Raw genomic sequence first — 20290 nt, 5'->3', positions numbered from 1 at the left:
TAGATGCATCTCAGTTTAGATTGTTAGTATTTCAAAATTTGCTAAAATCTTATTTAAATTACAATATAATATAAATTAATAGGAAGTATAATCTAGAAAATATCTATAAATACAAGTTTTTATTTCGTATTTTTATCTAGGGACTAAAAACTAAGATCAAAACAATATATCGATTTTTTATAATGCAATAAAATCCGGATAATAAGAATGAAATGAATATGAATTGAAATCGATACAATTTCAGTCATTTCGGATTTCAATGAAATATGACAATTGAAGCAAGCTACTATATTTATTGATTTTAGTTTCCAAGAAATTTTCAGGAAATAATATAACTGATAACAATGGGAAAAGAAATGTGATACTCAAAATATCAAAATCTTAGATAGCGAATTTGAAGATAACGTCTATAGGAAAAGTAATTACCCTAAATATGTTTCAATGTTCATAAGCAAAGTCTGCGTAGATCGAACTATTCAAAGGACATTTGACCTTTAATGATCATCATTTTATAAGATGAATGCATCCAAATCTCTAGTCTCGAATAGTTACGATTGTTACGATTGACTGGAATTCTGAGTGGACAAAGCATCTTTGATCGCTCGTCTATCACAAATTCCAGATAAATGGCTACAAAAATATCAAAGATTCTAAAGAATCGTTATTTTCTACAGATTTAAATCTTTGTCAGAATTGGATCTTGTCCAATAAGATATAATACGGAGGATACATTTCAAGAACACGATACTTGTTGAATAGATTTTGATTTGCTACCGAAAAGATCTAAATATTTTGTAGAATACTATACTTATATATTAGTATGAATTTCATTCCACAAAGAAATTCACTTGTAATCATATAAATAAAAGTTTGATCCGATTTCTATCGCAATCAATTTTTATCGCTAAAAATTCGAAATTTAACACTTATACTTGGTTATGTAATAATTAAGAAATTTGCCATCTTACCTATTACTTAAAAACACATGACTTGATAAAAAAAAGCTTATCTTTTTATGTCTCGAAACGAATTACAAATGAATTTTTTTTTTTTACTAAAACGTGTATACATAAATATTTAGTAACGACATGAGAATTTTAGATTTTTTATTTGTTGATTGAGCGATAAACTTACAATTACTATAACATGTAAACATATCTACGAATGCAAATTTTTATTATGATGCTTACCTATCTTTCGAAAGTGTATAAATTTTCGCTAACAATAAATTAATTTTTCAAAAATTCTGTTGTGAAACTTTTTAGAACATAATTGTGCAGTAAAAGAGTGCGGAAATTTAATGAAGAAATATTTTTTTATACTTGTATTCAAAGGTTTTATTTTACTTTTATTTTTATCTCTGAAATAATAAGCTCAAAGAGAAAAAACAGCTTATTGTTTCATATAGAAAAATATGAATTCAGAATTATGTAGAAGAAAATTAATTGAATAAGCATGATAAGGAAGATATGCAATGTCATGTAACATATTCAAGAAAATTCCAGCAAAGTGTCGAGTTCAGATTAGTGTCATTTTATTAGGGATTATATTTTAAGGATCTTTCGCATGACATGCGATATTCGCTCAAAATTATAATTTTATTTGCGTTTTAAATTTGTAAAAAAATTACACGAATTTATAAGATAATACAGATAACATAAATATTGTACAACATAATATGATATAATAAATATTATATAATGTTGGTATTTTTTTGCATGTGCAAAAAAATTGTAACTTTCAAAAAAAAAAAAAAAGAATTCACGAATAATCCACTATAAAAAATAATAATTTCATTTGAAACTGTTACCTAAATTGTCGAAGGCGATGAGCTGGTTAAATATTACGTTAAAATTTTATGTGCGATGCATTCATCAAAATTTTATTGAGAGAATATGAATTTAATATTTGAATATAATTTTTTTTTTTTTTGAATATAAATCTTTTTAAAAATTATCTAGTAATTCCATGCGTGTTAAATCAATATATTAGCCGATTGTAATGTGATACCGCATAATTACAGCTACGCGTACACGCGCGGCAGCGGGGCTAAGTCTTTAATCCGATCAAAACTCGAGGGTTGACGGGATGCGTGTTGCGGTCGTCTTTCGTAATGATCTATCGGTGCCGATAGCAACTTTGTCCTTGCGGTTAGATACTCACGCAAGGATGAAGATGGATGGACTTCCGTAATGCGGCGCGAGAACAAGAAATTATATTACGACTTTCACACTTCGTTGAAGCACACACAGGGCTGACTTATGGATCGTAATAAAGTGTATATTGCAGGAAGTAAGAGATAGCCGTTCAAAGATTGATCTTTCAAGTTAGCGAGATTTAACGCCGACATTCGCCCTAATGGCGGACGACGTTACGTATACTTACTCCAGACCGAAGATTATCTCCATGGCTGAATTAAAGTTTCCGATATTCCAACAGGTTAGCGCAACCCGTAGAAGACAAGACAGCACCGCCTGTCGTTCTTCTATCGTGGCACCACTGGTGATCGCGTGAGTGACCCATGAGCTCACCTGATTAACAAACGTGTAATAATGATTATTTCATCTGCCAGGGGTATATATTGTTATAATGTTATACACATTGTAATTAGAACTTGATATCGCATTAAATTGAATAATGTACGTCTACCATGCAAGTTTTCGACAGTTTGCGTTTATGTAATCCTTTCATTTATGTCATTTAATAAATGAATAATTCAAACTTTATATATATATATATATTTTTTGTTTTTACGAAACGTATCAAACAATATGTGCGAATCGTTCTATTAAAATTAGCGCAATTATGAAAATTTATATAGTTTCACAGAAACTTTCATTAGCGTTCAATTATTAATTCAGTGACATTACAATCATACGAGAGATGTAAATCAACACGAACGATGGCAATAGCAACGATTAAAAAATTTATTAACCTACTAGCTTATTTTTTTATATGAGTTTTTATAAAATAAAATAAAAATTATCGTTTTTTACAAGGTAAGGAAACGTTGCACGAAGAATGTCATTCAGAATAAAACATGGGTCTCTATCCTAGAGGCTTTTGTTTAGCGCGGTGATAAAGACAACGACACAGAAAGAAGAGGAATGGAGAACCGGACGTTTTCAACCTTGGACGAGAATTTAGAGTGGGAAATGGCAGATGGGCGGGTGGGTAAGCGAGGTCAGGTGATATCCGGATACGTACCGTAGTATACGTGTACGAGTGGAGTAAGTAGGTGAAAGTGTCGGGCGAAACCGTACGGGAAACCACTAAAGAAGTGGATACCTCATTAAAAGCAGCTGATGAGAGTTTCCGCGAGACTAAAGACCGGAGGTTCTTAGCGTGGTGCTTTCACGATTGTGATTCGCGTTTATTACTACCCTTGAACAGTGAATTACTATTCTTTTTATTTACATATATGTATATATCATACGCTATAATAATAATAATAATAATTTCGCCTATTAGGGACGAGTTTACGAGACTTTCTCTCTGTGTCATCGTTTCTCACAAAGTGATTCAAGATGCAAGCAGTTAAGGGTATTAATACGGAGAAAAAGGAGAGGGCGAGGGAAGGAAGGGGCTAATGTACCTCAATAAAACGATCGATGAGGGTCTGCACGGTCGAATACACTGTGACGACAGGCCAGGAAGATTCATCCTCGGTTTGGGTAGAGTTGTTGATGGTGCTGGGGTTGCTGCAGCTGCGACTCGGCGACGGGGGTGGCCTGGCAGGTGGTTTCTGCAACGTGGTCTGATCCCGCGCCACGTGCCTTAAATACTCGTGCGGCGGTACCTGGTAGAACAGCTGGTACTCGCTTTCCGTCAACCTGAGCGCCACCTCCTCGGGGAAGTGCAGCAGCTTGTGCAGATCCTCCAGCTCCTCAGAGCTCCGAGGCGGCTGCGGCTGCGGCCGCTTCTCCAGCTCTGAAATAATTATTTTATCTTTATATTACTCTCTCCTTCCTTTTCTTTCTGTACATGTTCACGATATAACGACGAAAAAAAGATGCGAGAAGAACCAATGAAACTTTATTGAGCATGAAATGTTATTTCTTATCATTTTTAATCTTCTTATATTCGTTAATCATATTTTAAATTATAAATTATAATTACATTATGACAATTTTAGTTTTGTGTGGTTTATTTATCTCATTTTTATTATAATGTTACGGTTTTTATTTGTGTAAGGCTGTAGTATAATCTTAATCTCTTTGCATTTTCAAAGAGTATTAAGATGAGTATTTTAAAATCTATAGTATGTAATTTTAGAGAAAATACTTCAAACTTTGATGTTTCAAAACATGATATTAACGTTTAACATTTGCCGCGCAAAAAGAATAAGATCAGATAATTTAGCTTTAACATTTTTCAAGAATCAACATAATCGTACAAGAAAAAATGACAATATAAAAAATAATGTCAAAATATCAAAATATAGGATAAATATAAAGAAGAGAGATATTAATAGTAAACTTTTCTAAAATAATATTATTAATTTATTTATATATGTTACATTTAATGATTTATATTATCTCTTGTCAAAGATATCGAGTCATCATGGATTTTGTTAAAAACTTGAGATACATGATCTTCATTTGCGAAATAATTGTCGACGAGTGAGAGAATTTATATTGATTAATTACGCAATTACTTTCGGATAATCAATGTTGAAAAATTGATAGCATATTCAAAGCATATTCATCTGTCTATACATATATTGAAGTTATATTTTGAAGTATTTCTGCGGACAAATTTACCTTTAAATTTTATTTGGTTGGCATTTATAAAAATTACTTTAATATTTGGTAGAAATTTTTTGTTCTCTTTTATTCACAACACATGGCGTAATTATTTTCGGCACGTTTGCATCAGAATTTATACACAAAACACGCTGCAATCAGGTTGCGCCTAATGAACTGCGATAATCTTTACATCCAATTACATTTAAATTTCATATTAATGTAATATTTATTAAATTGTTCGAATTACGATTTAAATATGTGAAAATCCAGAATGAAATTTACAGATTATTAATAATGAATATATTTTCATATCAAGATATTTCGTAATCCAACGATCATCTATGCATTTGAAGGCTATATAGTTAGTGATTGAAATTTCGTGCAATGCCAATTTGTGAAAGAAACACGGCAATTTTTTACCTACCGTTTAACATTTGCCGCGCAAAAAGGTCAGCTTGATGATAGTTTTTCGTCGACGCGACGTGAGCGATGCACAAAATTCGACGCGACCGACGAATAAAAGCACCCTTTTAGGTCTCCGATGAATAATTCCGCGCTGCGGGTATCGGGCTATCTATCGTTGATGTTCCAAAATAAAAACACAGTTTACAATATTTTGAATTTCGACACCCGGTACGCGCCAAAGAATCTAACAGCTGCGAAATAAAATATAAACCATAGGAAAAAAAGGAAATACACGTTTGCATAATTAGAAATTGAAATGCCAAATTGGCTCACATTATATATAAATTGTTCTTTAAAGAGTAATGTAATCTCTTTTTAATGAAATTAAATTTTTTTCTCAATACAAAAAAAGAAAATATTTCTTTCATCATATTAATACAAAGAAAGTGCGTACATAGTTGCTATTGACAATTTTAAATCTGACCCAATTACTTAAAAAAAAACGATTAAGAATGTTACGTCTCGTTAGAATTGAGTACTGACATAATGCATGCTTATGAGACGGCGTAGAATTATTATGCGAGTGCATTCATTCGCAGTGATATTCATGGAGTGCCATAGAATAATTCGAGGAATTTCGAATATTGCGAGCCTCGTACGTACTTGCCTCCAGCATTGGAATAATATGCAGAAACGCATATTTTTATGCCGTTGTGCTAGTAGATATTTTTTTTCGTAGGATAATCAATGCCTATACGTGCCTTGTTGAATACAAAACTGTTCCAGGCTATCACATAACTTTTTGTATTTGCTCGATGTAGTGCAAAAAACATATATTCTCGCATTACTTTTTCAAATGTCATTCGGGTAAATAACTATATATACATATATATTTGAAAGAAATATGGAATTCTTTGAAAAAAAATGAAAAATTTATGTGTCGTTTGTTGTACTTCAGTACTAGGATGCAAGCCTCAGGCGAGATTGTAACTGGAAGCTGAAATACAAGCGGATGAAGAGCATCGATAAAACAGGAGACAGAAAAATTTTACACTCTCGTTAGTTCGAACAGAATCTAATATTCGGGCAACTGAGGTGAAAATTAGCGAAAATAAGATATAAATAATTTTAGTGAAAATAAAATATAAATAAAATTCTACAATAAAATATTTGCAGAAAATCTTTTTAATTTGCGATGTCAAGCGTCATATTTTTATTCGCGTGTTGATCATCTTTTTTTTTTTTTTTTTTAGACGAACGTAAAGGTATTAAATATGAATTTTTTTAAGTAAAATCTACAGTAAAATTTACCTCTGCATTTAAATCGCATTTAAAACTCATTTTGTACGGAATTGGAGCTAAATAGAACGATGTTTTACCGTGACATTTCCGCGTCTTGTAAAAATACTGTTTCTCGAATAATGTTTGAGACGAACATACATCTTAAACGGAGTAATTGCTGATACTATGATAGCGAGCGGTGTTTCTACGCACATTGCTCTTATGCAAGTCGATTATCGTATGATGTATAGCGTGAGATGGACCGATCTGCGTGTATACGCTCGTCCATCAACGTCTTCGTGCAAACCAAGGTCCGCCAAGGATCTTAAAGACCTCGTGCAAACACACGCCGAGTGTGGACAGAGTAGTCGGACCGTGGCGTGCTCCGATGTACGTACGCGGTCAATTGACGAACCTTATCAGATAGTAGTGTGTACGATAATCTGATGAAGAGATTAATCAACATATCGGATCAAGAACATAAATGGCTATTGCATTATCATATTGTACAGCGATAGAACCTTGTTTGCCAAGCTTTGAATTTAATCAGATCAATCTCCGTCATAGGTATTATATTATTAAGAAACTTTGGTAGAGAAAGAGAGAGAGAGAGAGAGATAAAATAAAAAATAATTTATGATACTTTTATCATTTTTTATGCTTGTTAAAATCAAGATAAAAAATAGCATTTTTATTCAATTTAAGATGCTATCGAAGATTCTGATTAACGATTGACATTTTGAAGCGAGACGTATCGAGTTAATTATCATCTCGAAACGATCTGTCATCTTTAACGCGTATCGCATCATATCATGTGATCACTCGGCTATAGTGTATGATCGCAAGGATAATTTCAATGAAAAGAGTAGCTTACCTTATCAGGTGATGGTGCGGCCACGTGGGGTGGAGGAAGTGGAAGTGGTTGGGTCTGTCGCGCCGTTGAGGGAGATGAGAGAGCGGCGTAGGACGCTGCTCCGTGAAATCGCCGGGATCTACCGTGGAATTAGTCCGACGAACGGGCCGGGTAATCCCCGCGTAGTTTCGCGGTCTGCATCAGGACAGCTCCATCGGTATCGAGCCGATCGAAGCCCTCTTCTAAACCCCTCTTCGTCGGGCTTCTTTCTCCGCTCTCGTCTCGGCGTTGTCCTCAAATCTGGCGGCGCGTCGACCGTAATCTGAGAAAGAAGCGAGAAAAAAATGATGAAACTCGAAGTCTTGGATTTATTACCGAGAGAGAGAGAAAGAGAGGAAGAAGGAGAGCGAGAACGTGGGATAAGGGCATCGAGAGAGCGAACGATTTATGGTCCTTTGGCGAATCCACCGAAATTCATTCGAGCAGTTCTCGTCTTTCTGCGTGTTCTCAAGAACGAAATCTTTTTTTTTTTTTCTACCGAGTCACGCGAACAGATTTATCACGAAGATTTTTAGGAAACACGTCGGTTAATGAGCTCACTTGTTGTGGTTCTCAAGTTTAATATGTGTCGCAGTTGGAAATACTACTGTTGAATAACACACCTGGGAAACTAAAATTTCTGCGAAAGAAATGTAGATAGAAGATTTCTACAAAGTGCTGCTTAGGTTTTCTTATTCTGCTCGTTACTTATATAACTCAACTGGTAAAAACTATTACAGGCAAAATTTACCGAGATTTAGAGAGAGAAATTACTTTACTTTTTTCACACGTTTATACATGCTTATGAATATATTTGAAAAAATCTTGTAATATATATACATATATATAAATTAATAAAGACATAGTGTTTCTCGTGTTAACGCATTTTCCACTAAGGAAAAATCGACTGCAAATTTACCAAATTGGTTCGAAGGAAGTAAAAAAATATATATGTTGTGGCTCCGAGGTGGAGACACAGTGTTTTCGGGATCGTTGCCGGGTTAGAAATTGAAATTCCAAAAAGTCAGCTCAGCTTTTTTATATGTATACAGTCGCTTTTATTTTGTAGCTTTTTCACATTAAAATACTTCTTCCTAACTCAACCTTGACTAATGTCTGTTTACGTAGTCACTTTCCCTCTCGGCCGTCTCGAATTATTTAACTTCACGTCGCGTGCAATTTACGTCATCTTGTTGGTAAGACGTGACGGGGGCGTGACTATGTCTCGGATACGTATGTCGGTGATGACTTTTATATCTGGTGATTTACAATTATTCACGTTCAACTGATTACTCGTGGTTCACTACTGCTTGGTATAATTATAGTTAACGATGGCTCGACGTAGTTTTGTGTCTACTAGCGATTAACTGTTCGTAATGTCTTACTGATGACTCATGCCTGCCCGATGCAGTTACATACAATACACATACAATACTGGGATGCTTTCCATTCAGCGACACAAGTCAACACAAATGTCATTTTATCCTTGTCACTGGATGTTGGAAAAAGACAGGATGACGTGTCGACTTGTGTCGTTAAGATCTGTTCTATAATCAGTCATTAATCGTCATGTAAGAAATTAATCAATTATATTCGATTATTCTTCTCTAAATTCACCTGTGATTGGTTAATTTCTTACAACTGATGATTCTATTGCAGAACGAGTCTAAATGAAAAACACCCTCTGTTCGACTGCCTGATCGAAAGGAACGATTCGGAGGTAATATTTATACAATTAGATACATATTTTTTTATATGATAAAAATATAAATCATAATAGAAATAGAATATTAAACATTTCTTAATTTTTCTCTTAGATTGATGGTTAACGATTATCTCTGAACAAAAATAGCATCTTTTTTTCTTTTCCTCGTTTTATGTTAACGAAAAAAAGATCGGCAGATCGCGTTGAAAGAAAAATGCTTTGTCCTCTAAAAAAACAGAGAATATCTACCACTAAAAAGAAATCTGAGGAACAAAAAAAGAATGAGCAGAAATGGTCTCTCTTTTCGTTAAAATGAGCTAGCTGGCTTCAAGCCTAATTCATATTGCAAAGCAGTACGGATTCGTGTGTGTATGTACGTTTATTGAAATAAAAGTGCATTCACACACAAGCACACATACACACTAGGTTAGCTGTCTCAGTCGACTAATACACATTTTGATCGACTTTTCTTTTTTTTTTTCCTCTCCTCTTTTAATTAAACGCAGATAAAAAGAGGTATCTGACATATAATATGCCTAAACATTTTCTAATACAATTAACATTAAATAAAATAAGATCCATTGTGATTGATTAAAAAGGATTTAAATAGATGCAGAAATCGCATGTTTCACAAATTTAACTTAACAAATTTTAAGAATTCAGCATTGTTTCATCCGTTAGTTTAATTCCACGCATATCTTCTGTATTATTACCTCATTATCTGATTATAGTTTCACATTGATGAATTAATCAAATGAATGATGGATGAGATAATTAAAGGACGTGTTGTGCATTTCAGTTTAACGTATATATACTAATTTCCTGGATTCCATTCGAATTTGATAAACAGCGAACCAAACTTTGGGTTAGATTCCGAAAATAAGAGATTATATTCAGCAGACTCGATAGGTAATTTTCAAGTATCGCGTATGGCGTTGCATAGCGCATTCATTATCCGTTACGGTAGCAATTAATCAGAAATTCGTTTTGCGAGTGTCCACATTCGAAGTAGAAACTTCCGCGTCGCGAATTCGCCAGCACTTTGCGACCGTGTTACGTGAAACTTCGCGAAAGTGCGGACGCTCGTTAATCTATAAAGCAGCGCGGTTTCGCAGGCTGCAGCTGCAAGCTGTCGCTGGCAGAATGCACCGGTGTGTTTCACCTTTAAACTTCGGTTCGACGATGGGCGATAGAGTTCTCGAGAAGTCACATTCGACGGCTTCATTTCGCAATATTCCTCCTCTCGTCTATATTAACCGTTCAAACACGGTCGAATGAAAGATTAATGTAAATTATTCGATGAACGGTAAGGAAGAACGCTCTAGGAATAGTGGGAAAGCTCTATGAGATAATAGAAAGGTCATATACATATTTAATTTGTAATTTTTCAAGCGCGATTTTCTCTGCCTCTTGATAATTATTTTTTTCATATTTCAAAAGAAGTCTATATACGAAGTTATAATTTGCAACATAATTTAACAAAAGATAATTTTCTTTTAAACTCGAAGAATAATAATCATTGTTTGCAATTTTTAATACTGAATATAGTTTGAATATCCCTCATTACGAAATGTTCTATCTCTATTGCATCACAATTTCGAGAAATTTGAAATTAAAATTAGAAAAGGCTATTTTGTAAAGAAGGCTATTTTAACAACTACCATATTACATATGGATATCATATTATACTAACGGCATGCGACGTATTGAACAAGTTTTATTCTATTAACAATTAAATATATTGACAGAGTTTTCAATTTAAAATAATTCAAAATAAATTTATTGGAAAAATTAAAATTAATAAAATTTTCATGATTAAATATTGGATTTCATTGTAGGGCTTAATTTCTTCACCACTTTTTTACCATTCTTTTGAAAATTCCAGCAAAATATATCAAATTTTCAACGAATATAATCAAAATTTTCAAAAAATCAAATATACATACAGAGCGTATATTAAGTATGTTAAATTGCATTAAAATTATCTTTTTTACAGCCTTATATTTTTACAATTTTAACATGAAATGTCTTAAAATTATGACGAAATATTTTGTAGATCAAATTTATATTGAGGGATAAAATTATATATATATATATATTTACGATAGTTTTTTCTTGTTATTGTTTTTTTTTTATTTTTTTTTATTATTGCTAATTTAATCATTATAAAATATTAAAATTAAAACTTTTTTAATAGAACTATATTGCAGATTTTTAATTAAATTTTTCGCTTTAATTGTATACATGACTTCTTGCGTATTGCTCTCAAGTGATGTAATACATATTATTATAGAAAGTTATACTTTGTAGTAGGGAAGAGATTGTTACTGCACAGCGACGCTATTATTCGTGAGGAGTTGCAATTGGCTCTTTGGAAACTCAGCACATGGCAAGGAATACTTTATTAGCTGAGTCTAATGATCGACAATAGATGTGCTCAAGTCGCAGTGAAGCGAAGTTTGACTCCCGATTTCGCTATCGAGAACAGTTTCTTAGATCAATTTGGCCGAATGAATTATATAATGATTCGATTAAGTAGTTATGTACGATACACGTATAGTATAGTGCAGTTAATAATATCTATCATTAATTTAGCATCTTTCATCAAGAATATTTCGTGAAAAATCGTGCAAATGTGTATTTTATAGCTAACAATAAGATAAATACGATCTTACGAAATAACTGGAGAAATTGTAAAATTCGAGAAAAGTTTAAAAAATGTTCAAAAAAGTATAAAATGTATTTCAATTATTTTATGATAATTGATAGAAATGAGATAATTATTTATTTAATAATATATTTCGGTATCTTTGCGAATTGCACTTATTAAAATATGTTTAATTATTTTTATATGTATATAATAATCTGCGTAATTCTTTCTTTCATTGTTTTTGAAAAACATTATGATAATAGTTAATTTTAGTTAGTCTTGAATCAGAGCGAAAGAAAAGAAATTTTGCTACTTGAAACAGTCAGAAAAGATTAGAGAATTTTTAGATTGTATCTTTGTTTAATAATCCTGTCTTAAATATTAGAAGATCACTAAATTCATCAGATGCAATTTTATATACGCGCACAATCTATTCAACAAATTTATGCACAAGTTTATTTTTATGTTAGTGCAGTTATGCGTGTATTTTCTTATAAATTTTAAAATATCTAGCCCTGTTTGTTATATGTAATTACGATTGTAAAACATACGCAATGAAATGTTATTTTAGAATGGATCGCAATTTAACGGTTTACGGTTTGTGTTGTTACATCTCCGATATATATGGAATATAGTAAGCTTGCGTGGGAATAATTCTCTTCCGACGCGTATACAGGCCATGTATTTTATTCCCGCACGGATATAAAAAAGTAGAGATACTCGCGGAACATATTCAAAATATATGTATTATTGTAACATTTAATAGCATGAGGGCAAAAGTGCAGGCAAGATAGAACATAAGTTATAACACATTCCACGTGTATGTACGCTGTGTTTGAGAGTCTATTTGTTTTCTTTCTAAAGTAACTTATTAAACAAAGTTTATAATTATTAATTATTAGATGATATTTTTGGTTAAATTACATTTTTGCAATTAATACGATAAATATACAAAATATGCATTTATTAGTATTCTTTCTCCTTCGGTCAATTTAAAGACGACTATCTCTTAAATTTTAAGAAATGGGAATAATAATCGTTGTGATATTTCTTTGCATTTTTAGATTAATATTTCCGGTAAAAGATTCAAGTTTATTGAAGAATTAGGTTTTTTTAAAGTTTGTTTTTCGAAATCTTTCACTCTTCTCTAATAATGCAAAAATACTAGTAATAATAACTTGACATTTGATAAAATTTTTATTTATAATTTGGACTCTACTCTGAAAACAGATTGACAATATATATAGAATCTTTTTAAATAATAATGATTATAACAATAAATAGTACACTAAAGGTATAAAAAAAGGCAAATAAAAGGGACCAATTACACCGATGTTAGAAGCATCGAAATATTTTAAAACATAAGTACCACGCGCCAAAATAAAACTTGTGTAAATTTTAATTAAAGAATGGTAATTTTTTGGGGTCCGGTCTGCGTTTGCGTGAAAATTCGTTACTCTGTACAGGGTGCGGGGATAAAATTTACAACAGCTTGCTTAAGCTCGTTTTGCGCTAGAAGAAGTTTATCTCGTTTGCGTTGGGCGCTGTACATCGTTCTATTTTTCTGCGTCAGATTTTATGAAACCGCCGCTACCGCGTCACGAACGAAAGTTCAGGCAAACCTGAAGAACGTTCAGAAACTTTCGAGCTTTATTAGACTTGGGCGGTAGCACTCGTATTATTATTAAGGCAAACTTTTTGTGAGTAATTAGAATGTTATTTTTTGTGACAGCTCCATATTTTCTCACTTTTTTATTGTACAACAGACGTACTTGCTAATCAGATATTATTTATAGGATATAATTAATACAGTTATTATTTACAGTAATATTTAGGAGATAAAATACATTTCTCATTTTACGTGTTGTGTGTTGAGGTTTTATAGTATTTAAAAATTAATTTTTTAATTTTTAATTAAAATTTAATATGCGTGAAACTTAAAATAAATTAGAGTAAAATTTACCATATTAAATCTCTTGTTTTTCAAAAAACACTTTTTAAATAAAGAAATATATATATATATATAATACTTATAATGATTGATGACGTTTTAAAAACATCGTTGCTGCTTGTTTCAAGAAGCATTTGTCGCTTTGCATAAAATATATTCCGTTACTAGAGTCGCTCTCTTGTCATCACTCTCGCTAGAAATGAAAGCTCTTATAAAATCGCGGCTGAATCTCATCAGAGTGCTTTTTTCCTGCACTTACGAGAAAATGTTCGATGCATTGACGTGGAAGTAAAGACGGGAAAATATTCACTGAGAAAATAGTCGTGTTGTTTGTACGAAGTTGTTCTCAGGCGACTATTACAACGCCATCCCATTAAGTTGATTTTCGGTGACGATGGGTTTTTGTGACTTGAACAAAGGACTTTTGAAACTGTTTACAAGTTTTTTAGAGAAGTTTAGTCCGTCTTAAAAATTAAGAAGTATATACCATGCGATTTATAAATTTTCAGGATAAGTTAAATATTTGTTGCGATCACGTATAATCAATTAGATTTATCTTTAGATTCTTGGAGTATATAACTAGAGTGTGTAAACATATTGTGAAAAACTCTGAAGTCTTGCTAAAAATACGCGGTTTTATGTCTATTAGAAATGTCTTCTATAAGAAAAACACTTCTTTGTTTCTTAAATAAATACAAAACAAATGGATCTAAAGTAAAAATAAAAAAGTATTTTTTATGTGAGATTGGATGGATAGCGAAAAGAGAAAAAGCATTTTTTGAAATTAAGTGAATAAATCGAAATCGAAATGAGACTCAGATATTTGAAAATTTAATAAGTAAATACACACAGGGTGTTGTTTACTACTAATCAGAAACTTATGTGCTAGAAAGAATCTTAGTAAATTTTATTCCGTTTTCGTTTAAATTACACTGTGATTGTATTGTATGATGATATTCGACAAAGGATGAATATTATTCTTTCATTGCAAACAGCCATAGACGACATAAATTTTTTCATGCATACCAAATAAAGTATGAGATGTTAGAATTTTTAATTTTTAAACAATTTGAAACAAAACATACACATTGTGTATATTTTGTTAAACTAATATATATAGAATTATTCATTATTAATGATACAATTGATAAGAGAATGAGTTCTTGGGAAAAATTGTTAAACAAAAATTTTTATACAAAACTTTTTTTTTTTTTTTTTTTTTTTAGAAAAATTGTTTTACACATTCGAAACAAATTAATAATATTTTTTTACAGTTTTCAAAAAGAAAGCTTGAATAATTTTATATATCATACATCTCGCCAGTAATTATTAAAATATATATATGTAAAAAATACAAATGAGTTTAAAAAAACATAAATTTAAAGAGTTAAAAACATAAAGAGTTTCGTAAAATTTTTCTATTCTTCAAAACTACTATTTTTTAAATGAGAAATCTGCTTTGTTGCGCTGGTACTATAATTAACAATTCTGTATTACTCTACGACCATACTGTATAGCACTTACAGTATACCTATATAATTAATTAATTACATAAGTATATAATTACCTACATAAATAATTAATTAATAAGCACGGGAAGAAAAATCATGACAATAACGCGACAATCGATAGCAACGATATTTCTAATCAGAAACGATTGATTAAACGGGGACATATATATATATATATATATATATATATATATATATATATATATATATATATATATATATATATATATATAATATATAGGTATAGTATTCCTTTTTTATCATCCGGTTAGCCTTTTTTCCATTAGTTAGATGTGGATTTATTATTTGTAAAATATATATAACGAACTGACATTCATCGATTACAGTTGATAAAATATTTCTGATCGGGATGCTAACACGATATAGCTCGCAATAATAAGTAATGAACTTAATTAAAATTAAATGTGGCTTTCAATCGGACGATAAAATTTATTATATTTCGATCTGTATATTTTATCGCAAACAGTAAGCGTTATTGTTTTCTGCGATATGATATTCGTTGGTTGCAACATGTGTGCCTCATTATTGCCGTTATGAAGATAATAGAAGCCATTCTAATGTGTAGATAGCTGTTTGTGCATGCATATTTCATTACGTTATTACAAAGCCAGGTGGCTCTCGGGGAAAATCATTATTCATTCGTCTTTTGTGTGTCGCGGCATTATACAAACAAATAAAGGAAAACGTTAGACGAATTATAAAAAGGTAATAATAGAGATTATTAATAGTAGATGGAATAATGAGATAGAGAAAATTATTAACAAATATTTTGAGCTGCAAATCTAAAATATAATAAAGTAAAACAGGCTATGAATAGATTAACGATTTTGCGTAAAAAAAATGTTACAACTAATTAATTATAAAAGCTGTATGCACTTTTTAAAAAGATTTTTTTCATAAAGATATTAAAGTAAAACTCATAGGTTTGAAATCTATGAGTTTAAATCGTTGCTCTGTAAATGTAAATGTCTGTGTAGTTTGTACAAACAATATACAGATAAATATACGTCGGCGACGATCGATCGATTTGTGTATATACATGTTTGTACTCACCGACGATGTTTACGATATTTACATATATTTAAACTTAAATTTAGTTACACAAAATTGCTCGATACGTCCATATCTTTTTTGAAAATATGCATACAATTAAAAAAAGATTAAAAAATTATATAAAAACGAGACGATTCTATAAACATTTTAAACGAAAATAAGAAAATAGCACATTGAGAGATCAACGAACTGACAATGAGTATACACTAGATGTATAGATTAAAAAAATAATTTTAGAGTAAATAAAATTTTATTTTAATAGTTTTCACATAATTAATTGAACGGGCCAACCTACTCTTTTAAATAGATTCGAAAATTGCACAGCTGTTTGTTCTAGCACCCCGAGGAAAAATCGCGAGAAATGCGCGCGCGTCTTTGACTACGCGAGGGTCCAATTGGCTGCAGTTTGACACAGGGGATGAGGAACGAGGAGAATAGGGTAGGAGGAAGAATGTGGAGGTGTAATATGTGGGGCGGTCGATAGAATAGCGACTATACGTGCCGTTGATACCAGGGAGGTTCGTATATGCGCGCCCTGGTATGCTTAAGCGTACACGCAACCATACGCCTCAAAAAAACGGAAGAGAGAAAAAAAAAAAGCCTAGTACAAAATGCGTTCGCGTTAACGCGCCGATAGTGCTTGCTCTACTTACGCGATCGATGCGTCCGTGAAAAATCTGAATTTAGCCCGACTCCTCCGGAAATGGCGCTCTCTTTCTCTCTTTCTCTTGCGAATGATATAAAGCGCGAACTCTGCTCCGTCCGATTTTTTTTCCCGCGAGTTTGTTCTTAAGAGTTTGCGCGCACGAGAAAAATTACACTTTAGAAAAGTTTAAATTCTTCGAGGGAGGAAAGGGGGATTTATAACTTTCTCAAATCTCCCAGATCCATAACTGACCACACTTTCTTATCCGCAACAGTCAATGTGAAAAACAAATCTCGTTCGTAAAGTTTCACATTTCTACAGAAAAGAACAAATAAGTATATCAAATATATAGTGCTTTGTTCTTGTTTCATTTACATTTACTTGTGAAAATAATAAATGACGAACTGACGTAGAGAATCAAATAAAAAAAAAATTATTAAAAAAATCTGAGTTATTGAAAAATTTCTATAAGAGAGAGAATATATTTTATATATATATATATTTTTTCCCCGTAATTAATCTGAGTATAAAATAACATTCCCACACGTAACAAAACTTTTATTATCGCTCTATCGAAGTTTTTTTTATATGATGTTGAACTTAAATGACGACTAGGCAGAAAAGCAAACAGATTTCAAAAATAATTATTGGATGACCGAAAGTCCTCCCCCTTCGAAAGTCAATGTTTATATCTACGTACATACAATATGTGAAAATATAGGATATATCTATTCGTATATTATATATTTGTATCGACGTGCAGTAAATGTACATGTAAATGCATATCTGTGTATCTATCTAGCCATATGCAAATACATGAGCGCGAACGGAACAAGGGTGACGAATAAGCACAATATGTACAACGGTACAATATGTGTACATATGTGTGCGTAGCTTTTCGGCGACGAACGCGTTATCAACGCTATTACTCGCAACTCTCCCATCGTCATTAACAACGGTCAAACTCCATTAAGCCGTCCACTCATTCGTCTGATATCTGATGTACATTCGAGGAAATATATACGTAACGAGAAGTAGTAATGTTGCCTATATTTCACTTCATTTCGTTATGGCTATTAAGTGAAATTTTTATAGCTTTCTTGCACGTAACGAGATATTTACCACAGCTCTGATACGATCGATAAAAGATATTTTACACACTTTTTTCATGGATAATAATTTAGCAAAGACACAATATTTTATTTTGAAAGCATCATGTAATGTACATTAAATAATACAATAGTATAATAATACATTAAATAATAAATATTTTTTACACTAAATAATATTATGTGATGTTAATAGTAATACTATTTGCATTGAAACGTTAATAATTTTTACATCAACGTCTATAGATTTTAAGTTTTGAAATATAACGTAGAGAAAATTAGATTGATTGTTATTATTGTTGAATTGTTACCTTTTAGTTTTGAATATCTCTTAACAATTCACTCAAGTAATATTTCAATGAAAATTTTTGTTACAATTCTATATGAAATTAGAAAACACAGAAGAATAAATTATTTAATTTATACAGTCCGAGGTCGATTTTTCGAAATTTTTTGTATTTCAACACTTAAGTATAATTGCATTAATTCAGATTTGAACAAATTACATTTTTCGACGAAGAAATCGATTTCAAATCGAATCTGTTAGAAGCTAATGATCGATATATAGTGGTTGCGGTAATTTACATTTTACACGCGTCTCGCTGATGGTCGCGCTTAATGAACACGTTTAAACGCTCTGCTTGCAGGTACTCGGCCTCGCCATTAGCACAGCATCTTCCGAGACATAGGGTGTAGAATTTGCTGCGGAGAGGAAAGAGACGCGCTAACAGCCGAAAGGTCAAGGTTTGATCGTATAAGGAAATTTCTCGAGAAATCGCTTCAACTGGTCGAAGATAGGATTGTATTGGGAGACGACGACACCCAGCCTTCACTGTGAAAAACGGTAACCGATTTTTCATTATTTATAGTACTTGTCGGTTTATAAACCGTCTCCATTAACGAAGACGAACGATGTGCAGCCGATTTGGGATAAAATGTCCCGAGGCTTCTCTTCTACCGCGCAAGCACGTTGGAAACATCAACCGCACACGAGCGATGTCAAAAAAATTTTTACGATGCTTTTATGTGTATGTGTGTGTTTTTTTATTTGTCTTTACTCCGTATGATCTTTTACACAGTAGTATATTTTCGAATCTTTGATGTAAACTTTGAAGGCAAATTTTTTGACGAAATTGAATATTTTTTTCCCCCTAAAGAAACCACTTCGACAAAGTTTTTATTTATCACAATTGCAAATATATATTGCAATCTTTTATAATATACATACATGTTTTATATTGAAACGATTTATTTTACAATTTATTAATGCTTACAAATATAATTATTTATTATTCTGATAATTATTTTGATAATTACTTAAATATATTGATAAGATAATTAGTATATTCTTTCGAATTAAAGCTATTTGCTTATTCAATCTTTATATATTATTCAACAATACTATTTTATTAATTATAAGGTAAAAGAGATAAATTTACAATCTTTTTCTATTTTTTCACTTCTTTCATTTTTCGTTTCGATATTAACTGTAATCAAACAATATCGTTATACTTAAGCTCGATACATGATATTATATTGCGTTGATGTATTATACTTAAGATCAATATCCGATCTATCGAGTTGCATAACGGATCAAATTCGACGCTTCTAAGCAGCTTATCTATCAATGCTCATTGAAATGCACTTGGTGTTACGCGGCGGCGCTTATTGTTAGATGCCTTAATTAAGTACGGATCGAGCTTTCCGCTTCGGCGATGCTGCATGACAATTAATTAAACGACAGTAGACTGCTGTTACGGGATGCTTTAATACAAGAGTTGTTTATTGTTCACACTATTCTATTATATATATATGCGAATGGCTCATTAATTGCACGATAAGATACTAATTTCGCCATGTTATGTAATACTAAAAGAGCATTCTTCTATTTCTAGAAGTTCCGTACAATTTCCGCCAAATTTAATATTGCTATTTAAAATTCCAAATCTAATAAGAAACTTTAACATTTTACTGCTATTTTAATGTCATATACAGTCATGTACAGTTTAAAATCACATATTTTCTTCTTATCTGTGAGAGAATTTATCATAACTGAGGTATTCCATAAGCTAAGGTTATACTTCATTGTGAAAATTGCTTCCGTCCGCATTGGCCGTCTAGATAAATTACCTGCAAAGAACTTGTTTAACGGTGCATATAAACGACAATTTACTCGAATCCATTTCTCTTCGCGTCGGCAAAATCTGTCGTTTTATGGGAACTACGAATTTACAGACAGATGTCCAAGCACTTATTGTAATCGATAAAGCTAGTTTGTACAAATTTCGTAGGCATTATAGTTGCCAATAATTTATTAC

At 31.7% G+C, this 20290-nt stretch overlaps 2 protein-coding genes across 5 annotated transcripts in view; one reads left to right on the top strand and one right to left on the bottom strand.

The window, feature by feature from the left end:
* The window catches only part of LOC140672753 (uncharacterized), a 201790-nt gene that overhangs the window by 34692 nt on the left and 146808 nt on the right, over positions 1-20290 (top strand). Inside the window, exon 2 of the mRNA XM_072905173.1 lies at positions 18620-18816. The gene's annotated coding sequence lies outside the window, so the exon portion shown is untranslated. The remainder of the gene's footprint in view (positions 1-18619; positions 18817-20290) is intronic.
* Positions 1-20290, bottom strand: part of LOC140672726 (1-phosphatidylinositol 4,5-bisphosphate phosphodiesterase epsilon-1) — a 135286-nt gene that overhangs the window by 33074 nt on the left and 81922 nt on the right. For 3 of the 4 annotated variants that reach the window (XM_072905112.1, XM_072905123.1, XM_072905114.1), the window contains 3 exons: positions 7309-7609; positions 3596-3930; positions 2386-2531 (listed from right to left, as the gene is read on the bottom strand). In XM_072905112.1, coding sequence (XP_072761213.1) covers positions 2386-2408 — 23 coding nt within the window. In that variant the 5' untranslated portion in view covers positions 2409-2531; positions 3596-3930; positions 7309-7609. Of the gene's footprint in view, positions 1-2385; positions 2532-3595; positions 4377-7308; positions 7610-20290 lie in introns of those variants that run through there. The other variant, XM_072905128.1, reaches the window with a different exon arrangement.

Source organism: Anoplolepis gracilipes, chromosome 1 (assembly GCF_047496725.1).
Source record: "Anoplolepis gracilipes chromosome 1, ASM4749672v1, whole genome shotgun sequence".
NCBI lineage: Eukaryota > Metazoa > Arthropoda > Insecta > Hymenoptera > Formicidae > Anoplolepis > Anoplolepis gracilipes.
The sequence above is the reverse complement of the archived record's forward strand: the minus strand, read 5'-3'. Positions and strand labels throughout refer to the sequence as shown.